This window comes from Schistocerca piceifrons, chromosome X (genome assembly GCF_021461385.2).
Source record: "Schistocerca piceifrons isolate TAMUIC-IGC-003096 chromosome X, iqSchPice1.1, whole genome shotgun sequence".
NCBI lineage: Eukaryota > Metazoa > Arthropoda > Insecta > Orthoptera > Acrididae > Schistocerca > Schistocerca piceifrons.
The window spans coordinates 164,312,520-164,338,354 of NC_060149.1; the positions used below are offsets into that span (position 1 = coordinate 164,312,520).

Here is a 25,835-nt window from a genome sequence, read left to right on the forward strand (position 1 = left end):
GTGCTGGATCCCAACGGCCTCGTATCACTAGCAGTCGAGATGACAGGCATCTTATCCGCATGGCTATAACGGATCGTGCAGCAACATCTCGATCCCTGAGTCAACAGATGGGGTAGTTTGCAAGACAACAACCATCTGCACGAACAGTTCGATGACGTTTGCAGCAGCATGGAATGTCAGCTCGGAGACCATGGCTGCGGTTACCCTTGACGCTGCATCACAGTCAGGAGCGCCTGCGACGGTGTACTCAACGACGAACTTGGGTGCACAAATGGCACAACGTCATTTTTTCGGATGAATGCAGGTTCTGTTTACAGCATCATCATGGTCGCATCAGTGTTTGGCGACATCGCGGTGAACGCACATTGGAAGCGTGTATTCGTCATCGCCATACTGGCGTATCACCCGGCCTGATGGCATGGGGTGCATTGGCTACACGTCTCGGTCACCTCTTGTTCGCATTGACGGCACTTTGAACAGTGGACGTCACATTTCAGATGAGTTACGACCCGTAGCTCTACCCTTCATTCGATCCCTGCGAAACCCTACATTTCAGAACGATAATGCACGACCGCATTTTGCAGGTCCTGCACGGGCCTTTCTGGAAACAGAAAATGTTCGACTGCTGCCCTGGCCAGCACATTCTCCAGATCTCTCACCAACTGAAAACGTCTGGTCAATGGTGGCCGAGCAACTGGCTCGTCACAATGTGCCAGTCACTACTCTCGATGGACTGTGGTATCGTGGTGAAGCTGCGTGGGCAGCTGTACCTGTACACGCCATCCAAGCTCTGTTTGACTCAATGCCCAGGCGTATCAAGGCCGTTATTAAGGTCACACGTGGTTGTTCTGAGTACTGATTTCTCAGGATCTATGCACCCAATTTGCTTGAAAATGTAATCACATGTCAGTTCTAGTATAATATACTTGTCCAATGAATACCTGTTTTTCATCTGCATTTCTTCTTTGTGTAGCAATTTTAATGGCCAGTAGTGTAGTATAGACAACTTTTGAGAGATTTATAACAAATAAATTAACAAAAGGTGGAGCTGATCCCCCATGGTACACAAAACAAGCCAAAACACTGTTGCAGAAGCAACGAAAAAAGCATGGCAAATTTAGAGGAACACGAAATCTCCAAGCTTCGGGGTGTTTTACAGAATCTCGAAATTTACAGCGGACTTCAGCATGAGACGCTTTTAACAGTTTCCACAACGAAGCGCAGGAAAATTTGTAAATTTGTAGTAAATTCCTATGGGACAAGCTGCTGAGGTCGTCGGTTCCTAGGCTTACACACTACTTAATGTAACTTTAACTTACGCTAAGGACAACACACACACATCCACTGCAAGATAGTAAGGGTAATGTTACAGATGACAGTGTCACTAAAGCGGGGTTACTAAATATAGGCCGCGCGGAGTGCCGCGCGGTTAGAGGCGCCATGTCACTGATTGCGCGGCCCCTCCCGCCGGAAGTTCGAGTCCTCCCTCGGGCATGGGTGTGTATTGTTCTTAGCATACGTTAGTTTATGTAGTGTGTAAGTCTACGGACCGATGATCTCAGCAGTTTGGTCCCTTAGGAATTGACACTCATTTGTACATTTGAACTAAATGTAGGTTTCCAAAATTCCATCACCAAAGAAGATGAATTAAATGTTCCATAATTCTAAACAAGAATGGCTGCCAACATAAGTAACTCAGAAGTAGATATCTTCGGTGTAAATCACTTAATAAAGGCAAGTCCTCCAGTTTACACTGTATATCAGTTAGGTTTCTGTCAGAGTGTGCTGATACAAAAGTTCCATGACGGAAGATCCATACCTAAAAACTGGAAAGTTACACAGGTCACACCAACACTCGTGAAAGGAAGTAGGAGTAATGCCCTAAATTACGGACCCATATCACTGCTATCGTTAATGCAATAGGAATTTGGAATATATACTGTTCTTGAAAAATATTAATTACCTCGAAGATTTCCGGATTGGTCGCCTTAAACGAAACGTCATGCTCCCGTTTTAGAAGAGCAATGCTGATTGGCAGACGATATTCCTGACGCCTTGAGCTGAAGCAGTAATGGAAGACACCGAAAGATATACCGCTTCACGTCTGGCGTGGAGAGGGGCCTTTCTGTTGTCGCTCTTGGAGCGAAAACACGTAACAAGAGCGTGTGCACTTGTACGTGTACTCAAAGAGCGAGGAACAAGTCTCTCGTCAGTACTTCATTGGGAGAGCACCTCTGTCAAGAGCGAATCGGAGTGCGACTCTATGTTGAGTCCTTGCGATTAAGCGTTGTTCACTACGTTGGCCGCCACACTTGTACGGTGTGAACGGACAGAGTTATAGTTAAACGCCTGCGAGCGAATTTTTAAGTGGCATCGCGGTGGACTGGTTATCTGACCAGTGTACCACGCCAATAGTTAGACTAGGGGCGAATAGGAGTCCTTGACTTCATCAAGGCGTAAGGAGAATTTGATTGGCGAAGGGCAGTCCAGATAGAACGAGAGTTATCTTATTTGTCAACAGTGAGCGGCGCAGACAGCAGTCATCGCAGCTTACGGTATTGTGCGCTACAGCTCTTGCGAGCCCCATATTTCCTCCACAACAGTACACTTCACTGCATATCACACGCGACAGCCTCGACCGTACTTAGCAACATTCTAATGGATAATTATTCAAGTTGAGTAGGGGCGGCTCTCAGCCATTCTGCAAAGTCAATAACAATCTTAAACTTTGTATGGAAATTTCATTAGCGAATCCTATCCTTAAGAGGTAACTTCACATTCCGAAAAGAACCCGGAAATAACTTGTTCATTTCATAACTAAAAGTGCCATTGTGATTTCTCAGAATTTTTGCAAAAAAAAATAATAATTTTCGTTAGTTTCATGTTTTTCTTATACCAACTAGCACTGCTCCAGTACCCAAGTATACCACTAGTTACGTAAGAAATTTTGTGAATTTTTGTGTCATTTCCTTGCAGCAGACGACTCCAGAAAATATTTATTGCTGAAAGTTTTTCAGGCATTTCTCTTCAGAACGATAGGAGCGTCTGTCTGACTTCTGTAGTAGTGTGGGCATTGAAATTGCATCTTGCAGGAGCCACAGGGTAAAGGGTACATCTCAGATTAATTCGTTGCGCAGAATGACAGAATATCACCTACACGTTCATCACAGAACAGTAATAAGCTATAGTAACGGGTGAGGGCCTTATTAAGAAAAAATTGCAAATTATTGGTCGGCTGAAGGTCACAAACAGTGTTACAAACAATTAACAGCTGAAAGGCGGAATTACAAGTGGGGTAGGCAATAACTTGTAAAAACATTAAAGTAAGTTTTAAACAATTATGGAAACTTGTCCAACTTGTAAAAACATTAAAGTAAGTTTTAAACAATTATGGCAACTTGTACAAATTAGACGGAGTGATCCACAGGCAGCGCTCCCTGGATCGACCTGAAGAAGGTGACTACAGCTGTGTAAGCGGTTACGCAGGCAGCCAAGAACTGTACTCACGTAACAAAAATGGTTCAAATGGCTCTGAGCACTATGGGACTTAACTTCTGAGGTCATCAGTCCCCTAGAGCTTAGTACTACTTAAACCTAACTAACCTAAGGACATCACACACATCGATGCCCGAGGCAGGATTCGAACCTGCTACCGTAGCGGTCGCGCAGCTCCAGACTGTAGCGCCTAGAACCGCTCGGCCACTCCGGCCGGCCTCACGTAACAGGATGGCAACTACACCAGGGGTAGCTTAAGCACCGACCGACCGACTAACCAATCCGCCTAACGTCCGATACCCGGTACAATGATGGAATATTTTAAGGCAAGAGCGAAAAGACTGACAGCACCACATCTTCAGAAACACACTCAAGGCCTGGGTTCGGTCGTTGGCTACAGCCCCTCGTTCCGACAGTGCCTGCACGCCGCCAGCGGTCGCGGCCTGCCCTTTCGCTGCGGACCTCCTCGCTGCTCTGTCCGCAGCTGAACTCGCGCATAAGACGACCCAGAACGCAGACAGCATATAAGTAACTACACGTTAAAACCACACAAGATACACATGGATTGGCGAAGACAATTCCACAATGTCTCAAACTATACTAAAACCAGTCGCTGTGAAACAACACAGACGAATTATAAGTCGGCACAAACACAGAGAAGCCAGAAGCAGTCGGAAAACCAAATGCACGTCGTCCGCTGCGGCGACTGACCGAACGACCAACCAATGGTAGTAGGCACGGAAGAGATCCCAAAATAAATCATCTGACAACTTTTTGCCATGAGGGCACTTCAACGGGTGGACACACACACGTGAAAGTTTCACTACTCGAATATCACGGTCCATTCAACGAAAACTCGCTGAATCCGGTTCTTGACGTGGTCGTGCAAAACAACAAAGAGTGCAAGCCCCCACCATGAAAAAGATGACCACACCATAACACCACCGCCTCCGAATTTTGCAGTTGGTACTGCACGAGCTGGCAGATGACGTTCATCGGGCATTTGCCATACCCACAGCCTGCCGTAGGATCGCCACATTGTGTATCGTGATTCGTCACTCCACACAACGTTTTTTCACTGTTCAGTCGTCCAATGTTTACGCTCCTTGCACCAAGCGAGGCGTCGTTTGGCATTTACCGGCGTGATGTGTGGCTCATGAGCAGCCGCTCGACCACGAAATCCATGTTTTCTCACCTCCCGCCTAACAGCCATAGTACTTGCAGTGGATCCTGATGCCGTTTGGAATTCCTGTGTGATGGTATGGATAGATGTCTGCCAATTACACATTACGACCCTCTTCAACTGTCGGCGGTCTCTGTCAGTCAACAGACGAGGTCAGCCTGTACGCTTTTGTGCTGTATGTGTCCCTTCACGTTTCCACTTCACTATCACATCGGAAACATTGGACCTAGGGATGTTCAGGCGTGTGGAAATCTCGCGTACAGACGTATGACGCAAGTGACACCCTATCACCTGGCCACGTTCGAAGTCTATGAAGCTGGCCGCAATGGCCGAGCGGTTCTAGGCGCTTCAGTCTGGAACCACGCGACCGCTGCGGTCGCAGGTTCGAATTCTGCCTCGGGCATGGATGTGTGTGATGTCCTTAGGTTAGTTAGGTTTAAGCAATTATAAGTTCTAGGGGACTGATGACCGCAGATGTTAAGTCCCACAGTGCCCAGAGCCATTGTTCAATGAGTTCCGCAGAGCGCTCCATTTTGCTCTCTCACGATGTCTAATGACTACTGCGGTCGCTGATATGGACTCCTGGTAGTAGGTGGCAACACAATGCACTTAATATGAGAAACGTATGTTTTCGGGGGTGTCCGGATACTTTTGATCACATTGTGTACGTGAGTTGGAGAGACAATCATTAAAACAAAGGCGTTTTTCGTAGCGACGAGATCTTTTCACGAAATTTCAGTCACCATCTTTCTCATCCGGATGCGAAAATGTTTTGTTGGCCCCCCTCCTAGATAGGAAGAAATGTCCATTGTAATGAAGTAAGAGAAATTATAGTTCGCACGGAAAGATTTAAGTGTTCTTTTCTCCAGCGTGCTGTTCGAGGGTGGAGTGGTAGAGAAATAGCTTGAAGGTGGTTCGATGAAACCTGCGCCAGGCACTTAATTCTAAGATGCAGACTAGTCAGGTAGATGCAGATGTACATGACATAAGTTGCAAAACCATGGAACGTCTATAAGATCGTTTTGTTGTTTTAGAATCCAGCAATCTGATTAAAACCCAAGGAACGAAATGATCCACAATGGTACAAAGTTTAGTTGAGAATTATGATGAAATTTTTTGAAGATAGTGTCATAGCAGAAATTCCACGCTTAAGAATATTTCTGTAAGCTACCAAAATTCCGAAACAAGAATCTCTTGTTTGTATACCTTTAAGATTCTTTCAGTTCGCGATTGTTCAAAAAATGGCTCTGAGCACTATGGGACTTATTTTCTGAGGTCATCAGTCCCCTAGAACTTAGAACTACTTAAACCTAACTAACCTAAGGACATCACACACATCCATGCCCCAGGCAGGATTCGAGCCGCGTGACCACTACGGTCGCAGGTTCGAATCCTGACTTGGGCATGGATGTGTGTGATGTCCTTAGGTTAGTTAGGTTTAAGTAGTTCTAAGTTCTAGGGGACTGATGACCACAGATGTTTAGTCCCATAGTGCTCAGAGCCATTTGAACCATTTTTTGTACGGTAAGGTGTCGAATTTGAGTGACTGTAGGAGGATACAAGATGACTTCGATAAAATTTCTAGCTGATGTGATGAATGGCAGCTAGCTCTAAATATAGAGAGATGTAAGTTAATGTGGATGAATTGGAAAAACAAACCCGTAATGTTCGGGAACGGCATTAGTAGTATCCTGCTTGACACAGTCACGTCGTTTAAATATTTGAGCGTCTGTTTATTGGGAAAATTTTGGGGAAGTGTGGTTCATCTGTAAAGGAGACCACGTACAGGACGTTAGTGAGACTTATTTTTGAGTACTGCTTGGGTGTTTGGGATCCGCACCAGGTCGGATTAAAGTAAGAGAGCGAAACAATTCAGCAGTTCAGAGGAGGGCTCCTAGGTTTGTTACCTGTAGGTTCAAACAACTCGCAAGTATTACGGAAATACTCCAGGAACTAAAATGGGAATTCCTGGAGATAAGGTGACGTTCTTTTCAAGGAACATTATTGAGAAAATTTAGAGTACCAGCATTTTAAGCTAACTGCAGAATGATTCCGCTGCCGCCAACATACATTTCGCTTAAGAACGATGAAGATAAGATATGAGAAATTAGAACTAATATGGACGTGTATAAACTGTCATCTTTCCTTCGCTCTATTTGCGAACGGAACGGGGAAGGAAATGACTAGTAGTTGTACGGGGGGTACCCTCCTCCATGCACCGTACGCTGGCTGGCAGAGTATGTATGTATGTACATGCAGATGTATATGTGGATGTAGATACTAAAGTCATCTATCGCGAAGAAGACCTTTGGTTAGTTGTACTGCTTCATTAATAATAAATTAAACTGTGTTATTTATAAAAGTGCGTTTTTCCTTTTTTCAATTAATAAAATCTCTTTTCGAAATAGTTAACAGTATACTTTGCTTACTTAACCACTAGCATAAAAATCTGCTTCTCCAAAATAAAAAAATTGTGTGATGTTTTTGGAAGGTTGTTGGGGGTGTGGTGTAGTGGGGGAGGGGAGGGGGACAAGCTAAAACTCCACACCAAAGGCCAGATTACCTAGCTACGTCCCTGCCAGTCAGTTCCATGGAGACAGCGAACAATGTTTTGCGAACTCGGTAGTAGCGGGTAGTCGTGTCGTATGGCGGTTTGCGTGGCGACTCACACGCATTCACATAGTCTAAAGTTCTTCGATATTCATAAACATTTCTGTGTTAGTCTCGAGTGCGACTTACTACAAATTACGAATCATACTGAACATTTAAGAATGAGGTTAGTTCGATGATAGGAAAGGAATTGTTGAACGCTGTTGGAACTTCTATAAAGTAATTGTGTAGTTTGTCTTAAACTGAACTGAGTATGAACTTTAATATTCTGCGGATTTGATTGTTGGTATTTTCTCACACGCCTGCTTATATCAAGTACATACTCCCTGGTTTCGAATGATCTTTCTGATCCATTTTGGTGGAATAAACTCTGTTTAAAATTTACGCCGATCTAAGAGTCACCTGAATTTTTAAGCTGGTCCACTTTGTACTGAAATTTGTAAATTTTTCAGCCAGTCGCCAGTAATTTTTGCACCCGGCGCTATGTGGGTACCCCAGGACGGTGCAGAACAACTGATCCACGCACTCATTTGTTACACCAGATAATGGCAAAGTGGTCATTTATGGAGCAGTAGTCTTTTATTATCTACGACTTTCGTCTCCCAGTCCGCCTCGTTAAGTCGTAAAATTTTTCTTATGTGAAAACAGCAGTTGAGTCTTTGCTCCTTGAAGTGCCTGCTGCAATTAGAATTTCCGTCCAATTCCGCTGGCATTATCGCCTGACACCTTTGAAATATAAATCCATATCTGAAATCAGCAAAACACGACGAAATGAATTATTGTAATCCGTCATTATTATTTCCTATTCTTAATACATCTTGTAACTTATGAATTGTTTCGACAAATAATTATTTATTATATAACTTTAGCACAACGCTAATAAAGCTTACCGTTACCAAAGTTCTACACGATGACAAGATCTCAGTGAGCGCAAAGCCCTGACCAATATAAGTGCTTACCGCGTATATGTACTGTACAACCAAAGCGACAGTCCCATATCTGTTAGTTAAAACCTTTTTTATCGCTTAATATTTCAATCTCAAACTGCACAAACCATGATAGTAAACATAATAAAGAAAGCAAGGATTTTCCAAACGTTTTTTAGAAGGAATATATATGTCTTACGATTATTGATGTTGCTGCAGTGTTTCGCAATCTCTTTGAAGGTGAAGTACAATTTAAGTCCAAAAAGATAGGTGGGCAGTTGGTTGAAACTAATTTTGATGGGAGAAAGTGATTTACGTTGTGCACATCAGGATGTTAATAAAACTCTCAACAGATAAACGCGTGACGCTAGTCCAGCAATTGGGCAGCTGAAGCAAACAACTACAGTACTTCCACGAGAAATGTTTAGCTTTTACTGAAATAAGATGTTCTAACAAATTCATTACTATATTCAATTATTTTACCTGTTCACAGTTTACGACCATCACTGGCTATATTCATATCCAATAAGCAGCATGCTCTATTAACTGGCGTAGTCACAAGTCATGCGTTGTCGCCAGTGATGGAGTCTGGTAACAAATGTTTCTGAAGTAATTCAGAATTCGTATAAATTGTGGATATAGGTAGCCCAAGCGCATTACCTGCCTAGAAGTACAGATACTCATTTTTGGGCAACTTGAGGTGTAGTAAAACTTGGATTTCTTTTTATTGTGTACCCCTTTCTATTTTTTTCTTTGCCATACATTTACGAATACCATCCGCTTCTTTCAGAAGAATAACATGCCAGTGTGTTGCTCACGTTGCCAGGACTCACTTCCCTTCGTTGAGCTACACTCAGGCGGACTGTTAGTAAGCAAACTTTTATAGATTTCAGGCCTGTTTTTCTTGTACTTAGAAAAGAACTTGTTAGTAAGCAGACTTTTAGTAGCTTCGTTGTCGTTTCTGTTTCCATTGCTTTGTACACGATTGCTGCCTGTAGTTTATTCCGCATCAAAATATTTATTTTCAGAGATGTGAGTTGCTGATCGAGACTAAATCAACTGAGCCGGTGCAGTATTTCTCAGACTTCCAGGAAAGTAAAATTAATCCAAATATTTGCCTGCTTCGTAAATCATGGTTCGGTTTGTCTGTTGTTGGTCTTTTTCCCGTAACCGAGTCGCACTTACCGAGCGAGGTGGCGCAGTGGCTAGCACACTGGACTCTCATTCGAGAGGACGACGGTTCGATCCCGTGTCCGGCCATCGTGATTTAGGTTTTCCGTGATTTCCCTAAATCGGTCCAGTCAAATGCCGGGATGGTTCCTTCGAAAGGGCACGGCCGAGTTCCTTTCCTAATCCGATGAGACCGATGACCTCGCTGTCTGGTCTCCGCCCCCAAAACAACCCAACCCCCCCTCCCCCAACCCCCAGTCGTTCTTAGTTTCATTCATTTCCAAAGAAACGTGGCTTGTGGCTTCGGTAATGATGAAAACTGGCAGGGAGTAGGCTTCGCCATAACAGAAATGCCAATTTACACATATGCGAAGTTCACTTTGCTTTCTCCTATTATTTCTTCCCTTTCCTCATTGTTCACGAATGGTATGCGGGAAGAACGCCTGTCGATAAATCTCAGTATTGCGTTGATTGACTGTTCCCTCGGTGGTAAAATATTTTAGACATTTATGAATGAAAACACACACGACACTTCTGTAATATTCTACAATATTTGTTATTTATTTCACAAACCGGTTTTCGGTTCTTACGCCATCATGTGTTTAAATGACGGTTGACTGTTCTGTTTTGACACATTTAATTACACTGAAAAATAAGTAAATAAATAAATGATATTGTAGAATATTACACCAGTGTTTTGTGTGTTTTCATTCACAAATGTATAAAATATTCTACCAAGAACCGACGGAACAGTCAATCAATGCAACTAAATGTGCCAAGACAGCACAGTTATTCACCATTTCAATACCTGCTAATGTTGTAACAGCCGAAAATCGGTTTGAGAAATAAATAATAAGTATTGTAGAATATTACACCAGTGCTGAGTGTGCTTTCGTTCATAACTCTCAGTAAAGACCAGAATTTCTTTGATTTCATACGATATGTATGGTAGGAATTTGTACGTTCCCTGACTATTCTTGGAACTTATCTAACCACAGTCCAGTGCACCATCTAAGCTAAAATTCAGTTACCTAGAATATTCATCATCAGACAACTTTCGTAAGCTTCAGTCAAAAAGTACTGGAATACGGATATCACACTTTTATACAATTTTCTGACTCGAATCTTCTCTTCCCTTTCCCTCACGAAATTTGTTCCAAGCAACTGAAAACAGACTGTAGGAAACTCCGATTTGGAATATATGGCCGAGGTTTCTGCGTAATGTCTGATTCAAGTATGGCTTTCTTCTAACCCTCATCAGCAATCGATACGGTACTCAAACGAGAGCAACACAGACGTCAAGAATTAATGGTGCTCATGAACAGCTGTTTACTATTTTAATAATATTTCTTACACCTTATTATAGTTCGGCATGATTACGTTCACTGTGGATACGACGACAGTGATATGTACATATATTCGTACACGGCAGACGTATTACTCAAAGAGAGTAACATACATTCTTTGCTCTTCATCTGCTAAAAGCATCGCAGTGTATTTCCAATTCCTGAGTCTGCCACAAACAGAAAGCAGATGATTGCGGGCACTGAAATACCATTGCTTCTACCCAAAACTGTCCACCGAGCGAGGTGGCGCAGTGGTCAGCTCACTGGACTCGCATTCGGGAAGACGACGATTCAAACCCGCCTCCAGCCATCCTGATTTAGATTCTCCGTGATTTCCCTAACTCGCTTCTGGCAAATGCCGGGATGGTTCCCTTGAAAGGGCACGGCCCACTTCCTTCCCCATCCTTACGTAATCCGATGGGACCGATGACCTCGCTGTTTCGTTCCCTTCCACCAAATCAACCAACCAACCAGAACTGTCCCATCGTCCACGTACTGGTGTGGACGATATCCTTTTAGACTAAGACAGATTTCTTGTCAACCTTTAGCTTTCTTTTTCCAATGCTGACGCTTTTATACCTTTTTTCGAACTGCAACAATATATTTTCCGAAACATATCTCATTAATTGTGCATCCATGTCGTTTTCATTAATCATACGCTTCTCTCAAGAAATAAACATACTTCTTTATTGAGAGTGAAAAAGTACGACCCCACTTTTGTTTATGAGTAAAAAAATGTGAAAATCATGATGGACAAATGATTTGACATTCACACTCATATTTTGGGGATAGTGAACTAAGTATTTCCTTTGTTGCAGATGTTCAAGAAGATGTGTAGTATGTGCATACGTAAAGCTGACCACAGTCCGAAGGTTTGTTTGCACGTAACAGCGCTTTACTGGGCATGGTCCTGTTCGAATTGATGTGCCCTTACTATCCTCTAACCCGAGAAGTGACTCACTCAGTCAGTTATACGGGAAATTAAATTTTAACGTGTAACCCCGTACCACAGTGTAACTCTGTTCTTAACATTTTAAAAAGATTGCCAGCGATTATAGTCATGTTACCTACAGAAAAGGAACTAAGGTCACAGGGGATCTTAAGGTAGATCCTTGGATTTATGGATTGCCACTAACCGCACAGCCGTCAAGTCAATCTGCATTTTTTGCATGCACCAATTAATTTAAACTGTCACGTGTATGCCTTCTCATGGGTTAATGGGAGTGCAAGAAATAAATGCTTGTTGTTTGTCTCTAGTGTCTGACTTCACATCGACAGCCTCAGTTTGACAAGGCTGCAGGAGAAAGCTCGCGTGTAACTTGTATTATATGTCTGGTATAGAAGACTTACGTATTCGCTATCCGATACCGATTTTTTGTTAGTCTGCTCTAGTCGAAAACTATACTTTTCTATGGAAAGTTATATATATGGAGCTTCCAATCAATGTAAGCAAAACTAATTGTAAACGTTTAGTTTAGAGACGTTAGAAACATATAAAACATTTCTACGGAGAGTAATTAAGAACTTTACTATACAGAATATTACTAATAAAAATTCGTTTTTCAGCCCAACTAAATTAGAGAGCCTCATAGTTAAGGCGACTGCTCATGAAAATCAGGAAATCTAGGTTCGAGTCATGGTATTGTCATTAATTTTGATGTGTCACTTTAGACGTTTGACAGTATATATAACATTGCGGTATGATAATTTATCAATAGTCGCAACCTCGTCTCCCCTTGATATGGAAGAGGGAAACGAAGTGGAACTACGTAAATTAAATCCGACTCTGGAGATGGCATTTCGACTTGACATCTATCAAATTTATATACTTTGCCTCAGCTGCTACGTCATTCGGCGTAGATCTTATAGCGGAACAGCTCTCATCGGCTTTTCTCACGCTTTCGTAAAATATGACCTTTCTCTGCAGTTCACGAAACGAGAAATAGTGACCGTGTTAAAGTCACACTGAACTGTCCAAAAAATAGACAAACGGATATATAGAGAACCGATAACACTACCTGCGTGTCAGACTCGCAATATACCACCACCATTGCAACACAATAAACTTTAATTTCCTTCAATAATCTATCCATTGCTCATAATTAACTGGAACTGGTTGTGACCTAAGTAATCACAATTTGTTGCGTACCACACAAGACACAGTATTCGTACATGGACAAAATAAAATACGTAAAAAAAATAACAGCGTAACACATTTAAACACCGAAAAATCGCTGAAGGGAACATGAGGCAAAATATTGATCACTGAGCACATGTATTTGCACCTCGCCGTGTTTATACAACGCAGTAAGGTCTCAACATACGAAACACAGTAATCAAGATCGCACAGGGAAACACAAGCCGTCACACATTTGCATCAGCATAAAGACACTTCAATTACGGTTCACAGTCATACAAACCCAAATACATGGCACTGAAATTAGAGCAAGCAATGCCAACAGCGTTTGTGCTCCAACACATTTCGTAATTTCAAATAAGTTGTCAGGTACCATAAAGGGTAATACTCATTAATATGCAGTTCAGTTCAGAACTAATAAAAATGTGGGCTCGTATTTAATAACTCATTCCTTGGGTGAACATTTTAAATACGATACCAATTATGACTCCTGTATGCCACTATTAATCAGGACGAACTATTGCAGGCCGATACAAAAAATTTACACTGAACTATAAATTTAAATTTGACTGATATCGCTTGTTTTCTGAAATCGAAAGTATTTTAAGCTACTGAATGGTCAAGGTACAATTTCAATAATCAAGGCTGTAGTACTCCGTCGGCATTTCAATGTAGCAGTTGTGAAGTTGAAGTTGCCTCTGCGCTTGTGTTCAACGTACGAGCTAACCCATGTTCGTTTGAACTTGTCAGAATGTGGGTATTGGCATCTTCCTCCATTAATAACGCTACTAATTATGCCTACTATTTATTACAACCACCATTTCTTGTCTAGGTTACTCGGTTCTAAGTTTGACCAGGGTCTCTTGGTCTACTTTACCTCACAAGTTGTAATATCATTGATCTTATGTACGTGCGGTGTCTTCTCTGTGGTTCAACTAACGGCAAAATATATACTTGTAAGTATTTCCAGTAACCAAGGTGAAACTTCACAAATTTAAACTGCAGGTAAATTGCATCTGTTTTCAGAACCATTCACATGATGGTCAGCTTGCAGTTGAAACTGTTCCTAACTTATCACAGAACCAGGCCAGTAACCTGAATAGACTCGATGGAGTCTAATCTGCTTGTATGAGTGGCAATTAACAATACTCCAGTACTGTTCTATGAGTACGTAACTGCTGGAGGGGACTCACACTGACTAAACATTACTTTAGCATGGCGGTGACTTGCAGTGAATGTCCGAAAGTGTATGCTTAAAGACGACTTCCACAACATGTCTGATTGACTATCTAACTACTACTTATGACATTGATCATGATGCATATTTAAAGACTCGCATTATAAATTTTCTACAAACAATATCAAAAGTTAAAATACAGACTAATTTTATTTTTAATAATGACATAAACGACAGAAGTCGTAAGCATTGTTGTACGTATTACTTATCAGTTATTTTGTTTAACTGTTGACTGTGAATTCTTTAAATGACTGTTATATTGTGATCTACTGTCATGAAAGGATTTTTGGATGAGCACATTTCTCCCACATTTTCTAAGAAACACGGGTGAGATTATTCTAGAAACAGAATCTTATATTTGGCATATTTCATTAAGTAACAGGTTTTGCCAAGTAGTAATATACATTTTTTTATCAACAGAAAACTTGAGGCTACAAAATGGTAATACAGGAATTTTGAATGGTTAACATTCTACAATTTTAATAATCTTGTGTTTTATGTGGCAATAATATTTTTGGATATTGTTAGTTCCTAAATTTAAAAAAAACTGACAGAAAAAATTTTTATTTATATAGAAGAAAATACGGCTGCAAAATGTGATGTAACAATCCTGAATCAAGCGTTTATTAGTGGAATCGAAGTTTTGAGTGCATGTGGTTTTACCAGTTCTTAAAACTTGAATTTTTTCTCGAGTAAAATATTTCTGTACAATATATCGCAGTCGCCAATGAAATGTAAGTTGGCCTCGAACCAATAAGGATCAGAAAAAACCTCTCGAAAAAGAATTTTGACATTACAGATAAATACTGTATGTGGATTAGGCAAGATAACAGGAGGGGAGTCATATAAATGAAAAAACTATTTAATTGAACACTTTTTTTAAACGGGCTACCTAGTAGAAAAAAGTTTTTCCTAGACCGATACTGATTCCTATTCCTACACAGATAGTCCTGAAAATGTGTCCTTGTGAATTTTTAATAATTATGACAATACTTGTAAAATATAAAACGAAAAACATGGGACGCAACCAACAGATAATTGGTGCATAAATAGTTCACCTATGTCACCAACAATTCTACTGTACTCTAAATGATATGAATTGTTGTATGATTTTTCTCAACGACAACTACTTTCTACACTCCTTATTAATATCTGTTGCATGTGCCCCACGTTTTTCGTTTTAAATGTTAGAAGTATTGACATAACTGTTAAAATTCACAAACACAAATTTTCAGGACTATCTGTACATGGTTAAGAAGCTGTATGGAGTTAGGAGAAACATTTTCTACTTTCTACTGCATTTAAAGAACGTGTAAAATAAACAGGTTTTTATTTAAATAATTATTTTCTGTTTTTTAGTCTTGTGTATGTGAAATTTTTCAATCGATTGCAAACATATGGATGAGACAACAACAAATATATGTGGTACATTTAAGGCTTATTTCAGTTTCTCTTCAGTAGTCAAACGATATGTTGGCTTCTTCCTACGTCTATCTCGCAAGAGGACCGTGAAGGTATAAGTTAGAGGTAATCGAACTCACACGGAAGCTTACCAGCTTACTGGAAGAGGAAAAGGGGAAAATAACAGTGGTACGCAAGGAATCCTCTGCCACACATTCTACATCTATCTACATCTACATCCATACTCCGCAAGCCACCTGACGGTGTGTGGCTCAGGGTACTTTGAGTACCTCCATCGGTTCTCCGTTCTATTTCAGTCTCGTATTGTTCGTATTAGGCAAGAAAGCGAGGTAATATCGCATTGTCACCCAGTTCTGAGCTACAGTCTCTTGAATAAGATCGTGGTCGGGTTAATCAGTGGAGAAATGTGTCTGATAACAAACTAAAACATGCACATACGTCATATGTAAACAAAAGAAAAATGCAGCTACCTCTAATAATATGTCCAGTCACTCGCAGCGTCGATAATCGCGTGACATCTCCGAGGCATGCTTGAATCGAAGTTGTCCGCATATTCAACTGGAAGGGACCTCCAGAGGTGTCAAATTCGAGTTGACAGCTGTTTCAAAGTGAAGATCTTTTTTCCTTACAACATCTTTTTGACGTAAGACCAAACATTTTCAGTAGTATCAGCGTCAGGCGACTTTGACCCGAACACCTTCCTTCCTTTTCCAGTAGCTGCAAAGCTTTCTGAAGTGCATCGGATCATTGCCTTCTTACAGTATCCAGTTTTCATTTCTGTCGATAAAGCAACGTTAGGCAATCGGCATCAAACACCTTTTATAAACGATGCGCGTAAACTGCACTCATGTCTCTTCTTGTGTATATCAATCAAGAATTTTAAAAAAAGTAAGCTAATGCTTTATGAACATTGCATGAAGGACAAAGGTTCCCTCTGTTGGGTTGTGAAAGAACTGAATCGGTATCTTTTACCATCTGTGTAATGCCGAACACGCTCTTACTCGATAGACTGTATGGTTAAAGTTTCAGATCTCTAGCTGATCAGGAAGTTACTTTAAAATCAATTGCAAAATTTGTACAGAAGAGACCTTATAAAAAAAGTGTTCAGATAGTATTTATGTTTGGGGAGATATCATCGGCAAGTAAATCTCTTCCATTTTGCTGCGTTGCAATGTATTTTTGTCGCTCAGGAACAGTCAGCAGTTTCATACTGTGACCTAATAGTGAGCTTCCGGGTGTTCAACCGATCAGTTGTTTTATTTTCTGTACAATATTTCGACGACCGACCCCTCTGTCTTCTTCAAGTGCTGCGAGTTATGCTATTATGAGTCCTCGCTGCCTGGACTCCAACCAGACTGTGAGCTATTGTTGGTCTCACGCCACTATTTATAGCCGTGTTCGATTCTCGATGTCCACTGCGGCCTTTGATGCCCTACTGTTTTACAGAGCACCCACTGATACTCCGTGAAACGCAAATTCCTTCATCGTTTTCCAACTCTCATGGATGTGACGGTCGGCGATATTTTAATTTTTTGTGTGGCCAAATGGAGCGGAAAGGCTTCAAGAGTTCCTGGAACATTTAAATTCCATCTGTCGTATATAGAATTCACGATGGGACTTGAAAATGAAGGCCAGTTACCTTTCCTCGTCATGTTAGTTAAGACAAGACCGGATGGTTCAATGAGTCACAGCGTACAGTGAGTTCCTCAAGAAAGTGTAACGCTATTATAAATATATGTTAACATAAAAATACATGTTATTACTAATTTCACAATTACCTGCTAGTTAATCCAGTCGCCGCTGTTATCGATAATAGCTTGGCACCTTAACTCTCTCTCCGGTAAATCATCCACGTTTCCAAACCCTAAATATCGTTTGACCTACTTCGCAACGAATGTCTTTAACTTTCTAAGAATTTTAGCAGCAGCTCCATACGAAAGCATTGGTCCCTGTGGATGATTTATAAGGAACACTGCCTCGTGAAGCTTCTGATATTTTACACTGTAACCGATAAAACAAAACATTCAATTCTCTCACTGTTTATCTATAACCTGTGCAAAAGCTCATTGATCACAAATTCGAGACAACTACTAGAGATGTCGCAGCGGACGTTATATTTAAAATTGTGGCGTACAATTTCTTGTGGAACTCACTGTACGCAGAAAACTTATTCACACTGACCTCTGTCTCCATGTCTGAAGCCATCACCATCGACCACAAAGAAATTCGGTGCTAAAGACTCTGGTCCATAGAATTCAAACACTTTCAGATAAGGAGAGCCTCGCCAGAGAATTACAACACCTACGACTGATGTTCCGAAGGAATGGGTAGTCAGAGCATCAAATTGAAGGGGCGATGCAGTCAAAATTAAGAACACCTGAGAAAGAGGTTGAGGCCGATATCGAGGAAGGAAAGCCAGAAACACCTTGTCTGCCTTTTGCTGGCCCAATATCCGGAGCCGACCGGAGTGGCCGTGCGGTTCTAGGCGATACAGTCTGGAACCGGGCTACCGCTACGGTCGGAGGTTCGAATCCTGCCTCGGGCATAGATGTGTGTGACATCCTTAGGTCAGTTAGGTTTAATTAGTTCTAAGTTCTAGGCGACTGATGGCCTCATAAGTTAAGTCGCCTGGTGCTCAGAGCCATTTGAACCCCAATATCTGGAAATATCGACCGACTGTTACGGAAATACGGCATCCATTGTATTTCGCTCCCTTCAACTAAGATAAAAAGTATATTTTGTAATGTTAAAGACAATCTAGATCCCAGGAAGCTCGGTGTGTAATGCACGTGAATGCGGGATGTCTTACGCTGGGCAGACTATCAGAATTGTCAAGGAGAGATGCAAGAAACATCAGCGACACACCCGGGGAAAACAACCAAACAAAGAAGCTGTCACCGAGCACTGCCTCGATATAATCATGAGATGAAATATGATGAAACCACTATCATGCTGCAAAAGCCAAATTTCCGGGACAGCATAATTAGGGAGTCTGTTGAAATAAAGATGTCAGAAAACCTAATAAACAGGGATGGAGGCTTCAGTTTAAATAACGCTTGGGGTCCGGAACTCAATTTATTAAAATCTCGCCGACCATCTCATCCATCAGAGCTGGAAAACACCGTGGGAATTTGGGTTTGAAGTGATATCAATGCGTGTTCTGTAAAACAAAAGAGCATCGAAGGGCTCAGTGGGCGTCGGGAATCGAACTCGGCTGTAAATAAGGGCGTGAGACCAACAATTGCTCACAGTCTGGTTGGAGTGCAGGCAGCGTGCACACATAACAGTAATACTCGCAGCACCTGAAGAAGATGGCTGGTTCGGTAGTCGAAATATTGAGCAGAAAATGGAAACTCATTATTAATTTTTCACGTCGAGAAAACCTGAGAGATCATACGACAATGCCAAACTGACAACTCATCAAAATATGTGTTGTTCACTAAGTTTTTCCATCAGAAATTACACATTTCGTCGACATTCTCGTGCTGTACAATTTACACACTTTCAGTAATGAAATAAAGAGATAAACATTACAATTTAGGTACCACATAAATTGATAATATGTTATTTAGGTTTGAATCTACAGTATTAGAATGTACTTAAGGGGGGTAGGACGTCAAACAGGCCGACTTGGAGAGGAGAGGCACCACAGGACATTTTAATATCCACTGTCTATACTTTTACAAATAAATTCATAAAACTTTGTCAGCATGACCAGGAAGGATTCAATATTCACACTTATACCAGTGGAAGCTCAAAAACAAAACAAAATAATTTTTACGTAAAATTTCATCTTTTTTTTCACTTTCTATTGGCTGCATTTGTTGCTATCGGTACACTTTTCTTCAAAAGTAAGAGATATTCTTCCATGAATTTTGCACATCATACAAACTGTACTTACAGGTGTATGAAACTCTAGAATTTCCCATATATATTAAAATTGGTAAAAATTTGGGTAATTAAGTGTAAAATTAGAGTTTTTTTCTAAACATGAAGTTTAAAATGTAACAGCTCATTCATTTTTTCATAAATTAAATAAATCCTAGAGTTTCATACACCTGTAGGTATGGTTTGTACGCTGTGCAAAATTCATCGAAGAATCTCTCTTACTTATAAAGAAAAGTGTACCTATAGCAATAAATGCAGCCAATAGTAAGTAAAAAATTACGATATTTCACATATAATTTTTTTTGTTATGTTTTTGAACTTCCACTGCCATCCTTCCTGGTCATGCTGCCGAAGCTTTATGAATTTATTTGTAAAAGTATAGATAGTGGAAATTAAAATGTCCTGTGGTGCCTCTCTCTTCTGCTCCAAGTCGGCCCGTTTGACGTCCCACCATCCTTAACTGCATGTAGAAGATCGAAGATGATGCATGGAATCTCGACTGAGCAGTGGGCAACAAGACTGAAGTACTGGGTGACGTTCCAGGTGAGCTTCAGCAACACGGTCTCGCCGCAGCAACAGCAGCAGCAACAACACCAACACCAACAACAGCAGCAGCAACAGCAGCAGCAGGCGCCCGCCGAGCCGGTGACGCTGGCGACTCTCAACAGGGACTGCTTCATCATCCCTGTGGCCAGCCTCGACCGCTTCCTGCCCGCCGGAGTGCCCGTGAGTACCCCTCCGCCTGGCACAGATATATGTAGCGATATTTTACGTGGAGAAACTAATCCGGTTCTCTAGTCATATGACAGTGGGGCCTCTCGTAGCTTTAAGAGTACGTCGCTATGCAACGCACAACGCCTCTCCTGTTTTGTCCCCCACTGGAGTTCATGGAGCGTTCTATGAAGTTCTCGATCTGGCAAAGACGTGACGATTCGTGCAGCTCTCCTTTGAATCTTCACTGCGTATTTCATTATTCTGTTCTTGTGAGAGTCCCATACCAACGAACAGTAATGAAGAAATGGTCGAATGAGGGCTTTCTGAGGCCCACAAATACGAAAGACTCTCTTGTCTGCCCGTGGCAAGTGGAACTATTGTAGCACCCGTGTCCTGAGACTCGCCTTCCACGAGGGGTCTTTTGTTGTTTTCACGTGCCTGTCTAGAGGGAGGTATTTTTTGAAGTTTTCTCGCCCATGTTTTTAGTGAAGGACGATTCGCATTGGACTCCAATGTAGCGTCACGGAAAGTGAGGGAACGTCACACTACACGAAACGTCGACATAACATCTCGTTTCTTTATCCCCGTATAGAGTGGTGAAAGAGCGGATATGAGGGACCGTCTGTCTTACAAAGAGAAAATACGAATGTACTTACAGCAATGAGCAACTAATAATGATGGCGGAGTTTAGTACATTAATGATTAGTACAAAGTTCATAACAAACGTCCTTGACGCAGGTCATATAGTTAATTTTCCACTCTGCTGAGAACTGAAAGCGTTGTGAAAGTGTCAGCCCCAAGCATTTCAAAATATCAACAGCCATTTTCTCAAGAACATATTAATGTACAAACTCATCAAACAATATTTACAAGGCACCTTTTTACGCTATCGTATGTGTGTTGTTTACTTTCGAAGTGTCAGATAACTTGAAAAATGCATTTTCTCCTTTTTCACTGCTAAGGCAATTTTCATTTAAATAATTCCTATTCATGTTCTTATTTATGCATTGTACGCGTATTCTTCGTACAGGTATTTTAAAACCTAAATCTCTTTTTCTTCCAGATACATGGTCTCCCTTGTAGGAGAAAACTCGTGAGAAAGGATCAAATCCCGATGCAGTATTTGCAATATGTCACGAAAACAATGAAAACAATAAAATAAAGAAGAACAAGACACTATTAACTTCGATGTTAGCAGATGTGACCACCGTTTCTTGTCAACGTCGGTACTCTGCGCGTGTACAATCTTCATCATACTCAAGGCTTTATAATTCTACACTCGCCTCAATCAGTTGCTTGTTGACATCAACGACGTTTTCGCGCTGTAGTTGAAGGCTGGTTTAAGCGACACGCAAACGCTACGAGTAGTTGATTTAGACAAGAAATTTGCTCCTGTAAAACGAGCTTAAACGTCCATCTTCGTCGGTTAATTGCGCTTCCTTGGTATTCTTCCAGTAAGTCTCATTGTGGTATCAGCCTTCCCCAAATTCATATTTAAGACATCGTTCTGTACTAAATCTCTTCACGCCCACTTACAGTATCGAACACACTATTTCTAAGGTAGCTTTTCAGAAAGTCCATTGGATGAAATTAACCTTAACGTTAGAGTATCAGTCGTGAATGGAGCGCGCTACATTAGCGCGCAGTAACAAACTGGGGAAACACTTGTTGCTACAGTTCATAGTATTCAGTGCTGAAAGAGTACCTGGTGGCGAGGTGAAACTAGTCGCCTGATTTGAGTAAAACCTGTATCTCAGTGTTGTGAAGACACACACCATCCCTAGGAACTGTCACTCTCCCTATTTTGTGCAAGGATGTATGAATGCAAAAGAATCTGTTTGGCCTTGTCTTTAATGACAATTCATGGGTTGACCCCATTACATAATTTACAGTATATATTGAATAATCTCCCGCAAAAATGTGATTAAGTGCAAAGTATTTTAATGTGGCTCTATAATTACTGAAATATAGCGAGATTTAGTGTTACAATGAGATTTATTGATTTAAAGAACAAATGTGTGCAATCTTCAAATATTATGGCAATACGTGGCTATTCAAATACATGACAAGCACAAAACATTTAGACGAATAATTAGTTAGCAAAGTTGAAGTGGGGGGGGGGGGGGCTATCCAATGATTGTAGTTCCCTTTCGCCCGCTGTGGGTGGGCTGATTATCCTAACAGATTGCTAATTCGCTAACGTGTGGTACAACAACGGTAACTCGTCTGTAGAATGCCACATGTAAATTAGACCTGCTGTGGGCACTGTGCGGGCAGGCGCGATGTTAGGGGCGTCAAAGTAACTGCGTTCCTGCTTTGTCGGATCAGCCAAATACTTTATCAAACGCCGAGTTTGACTCGTGAGGTGCAAACTATCAGCGATGGGCTCACTGCAGGCTGCAATTAGGACTGCTGACCACCCAGACGACCTGCCGCCGTAGACGATGTTCCGGTAAGTTATGATACCGACGCCGAGTTATGCTGACCGCCAGTCCAGATCAGCACTTACAAAAACTCTGTCCAGGCAACAGCGGCAGTGAATACTATTAACTCGACCGATCACCGGTCTCTACTTCACCTTCTCTCTCCAGTGGTCCTGAATAGAGTTCCCCAGGAAACTCCGTTCTCTACACCAACTCCGAGAAAAATTAAGATGCTCCAACCGCAAAAAGCAGCATGGTTGCCAACAGTGGCCAGTCGAGGATCTTAGCGCCAATCACAAGTTCACAAATCGCCGCACACAATCCCTACAAAACACAATGATAAATCCTAGTCCAACTGAGGGGCTTGCCGCCAAAAACGAGACTTATGACCACAGCAGTTGAGTCCCATAGTGCTCAGAGCCAGAGCCAGAAACGAACAGTGCTATGTTACGTCAGCAAGTATCAACATCTGTCCGCCAGTCAGCTTGCTCTTTTAATGTGCACACAGGAAGACCACGGGGTGGGAAGAGTGCCTACGGAAGGCGCCACGTTGGCAGACACCCCGATATCATCGAGCCATGATTCAAAGAACGCAACGCTACGAAACCCGACCGCCCTGTCCCAGGCGCCACAGCGTCACACTGACAGTTTCCAAGCAATCCTTGTTACCTTCCCCCCGGCCAAGAATGAGACGAAAGCGCCTTTGAAAGACAACACCCCGACCACCGCTATCGTCACATAGGTCCGATCTTCCTGGAACCCAGCAGGCGTGGCCGCACACAACTGCCCTGTGTCACGTGCCTTTCCCATACAGACAGTCCAAATACAGCAAATGGAGTAAGACGTTTAACCTGATTTAATTCGAGCAGAGAGTAATTAAAGCCCTCGATACCCGATCACCTTCCTATCAACTCTCCCCAAGAGGGCAGTTATAGAAAATAAATGAGAGTGGACAAACCTAAAGGATTTGGTGTCTCTCAATGTAAGTTTGCATTTAGCTGCACTTAATTAAACTATAAAAAGTATCCGGGCACCCCCCCCCCCCTCGACACTGCAGGAGGCAGAATCAATAGCATAAAAAGAGGTGGGGAGTACCGCTGCAAAACCACACATTGCATGTTGTACCACCATACAGCGATATCTTCAGAGGTGGTGGTCCAGATTGCTGCAAACACCGGTACCTCTAATTCCCCGTAGCAGGTCCTCTTGCATTGATGCATGCCTGTATTCGTCGTGGCATACTGTCCACAAGTTCATCAATGCGATTAGGCGTAGATCCCTCAGAGTGGTTGGTGGGTCACGTCGTCCATAAACAGCCCTTTTCATTCTATTCCAGGCATGTTCGATAGCGTTCACGTCTGGAGGACATGCTTGCCACTCTAGCCGAGCGATGTCGTTACCTGAAGGAAGTCATTCACAATATGTGCACGATGGGGGCGCGAATTGTCGTCCATGAACACTCTCGGTCGGATTAAGGCATTCGCGTTCCGTACAGCCATTACGGCGCCTTCCATGACCACCAGCGGCGTACGTCGGCCCCACATAATGGCACCCCAAAACATCAGGGAAACTCCACCTTGCTGCACTCGTTGGACAATGTGTCTAAGGCGTTCAGCCTGACCAGGTTGCCTCCAAACGCCTCTCCGACGATTGTCTGGTTGAAGGCATATGCGACACTCATCGGTGAAGAGAACGTGATGCCAGTTCTGAGCAGTCCATTCGGCATGTTGTTAGACCCATCTGTACCGCGCTGCATGGTGTCGTGGTTGCAAAGATGGACCTCACCATGGACGTCGGGAGAGAAGTTGCGCATCATGCAGCCTATTGCGCACAGTTTGAGTCGTAACACGACGTCCTGTGGCTGCACGAAAAGCATTATTCAACGTGGTGGCGTTGCTGTCAGGGTTCCTTCGAGCCATAATCCGTAGGCAGCGGTCATCCACTGCAGTAGTAGCCCTTGGGCGGCCTGAGCGAGGTATGTCATCGACAGTTCCTGTCTCTCGGTATCCCCTCTATGTCCGAAGAACATCGCCTTGGTTCACTCCGAGACGCCTGGACACTTCTCTTGTTGAGAGCCCTTCCTGGCACAAAGTAACAATGCGGATGCGATCGAACCGCGGTATTGACCGTCTAGGCATGGTTGAACTACAGACAACACGAACAGTGTATCTAGTTCCTGTTGGAATGACTGGAACTGATCGGCTGTCGGACCCCTCCGTCTAATAGGCGCTGCTCGTGCATGGTTGTTTACATCTTTTGGCGGGTTTAGTGCCATCTCTGAACAGTCAAAGGGACTGTGTCTGTTAGACAGTATCGACAGTCAACGTCTATCTTCAGGAGTTCTGGGAAAGAGGGTGATGTAAAACTTGTTTTGATATGTGTGTATTTGGGGATGTTTTCGTGGTTATGGTGTAGTGCCCTCATTGTGCTTAAGAAAATGCTAAATTCGGAAGAATATGAGCATATTTTACGGCATTGTCTACTGCATACAATAGAGGAACTATTTGTAGACGATGACTGTATCAGCATGAAAATTTCGCTTCGTATCCCAGCGTCCAGCATCTCGATCTTCTCTGGTTTCGGCTTTTGGGGACTAATGGCTTGCCATTCCTCCACAGACATTCAGACACCTCACTGAAAGAGTCCGCAGTAGAGTTCAAGGCGGCATGAAGTGGAAGGGTGGACACACCCCATATTAATGTCCACTAATTGTTTGTCCGGATAATTTTGACCAGACAGTGTATTTTAAAAGAATGATCGCTATTTCTGTACTCAAGTAAGCACAACAGTGAGTAAATAATTAGCAGCATGTCTCTCAGCAGCAGAAAATATACTACATGGTTGTTAAGAAATTCTCCAAAAGTGTCCACACTGAACATGGGCCTGGCTGTTGCAACGGAAATACAATTTTCATGTTACATTTGTGACGACTACTGCTTTATATTGAAACGTTAGTTTCAGGAAGGACTCACAAAGGCAGCCATAAAAATCGATGCGTTTTGTGTATATATCTATTACAACATCCAGCAAGGCTGTTGTACTCTCGCACGGTTCTGTAAGCGCCCAAATATAATTATGTGGAAGTAGTGCTAGATTATTTGCATAATCTCTCGCACTTTTGCGAGTGCATCACTCCTTGATGGTAATCTTTTTTTAATGTAGGTTAATTCTTACAGAGAAGAAGACAGCAACCAGCCACTGTTAATACTGCTATTTATTTAGGTAAATAGCGCCGTTACCGGTTTCCAACTGGCAAGTTCATCATCAAACGGCTGTTCACATGA

At 42.2% G+C, this 25,835-nt stretch overlaps 1 protein-coding gene across 1 annotated transcript in view; it reads left to right on the forward strand.

The window, feature by feature from the left end:
* LOC124722129 overlaps positions 1-25,835 on the forward strand; it is a 256,902-nt gene that overhangs the window by 89,683 nt on the left and 141,384 nt on the right. Inside the window, exon 2 of the mRNA XM_047247333.1 lies at positions 19,958-20,140. Coding sequence (XP_047103289.1) covers positions 19,958-20,140 — 183 coding nt within the window. The remainder of the gene's footprint in view (positions 1-19,957; positions 20,141-25,835) is intronic.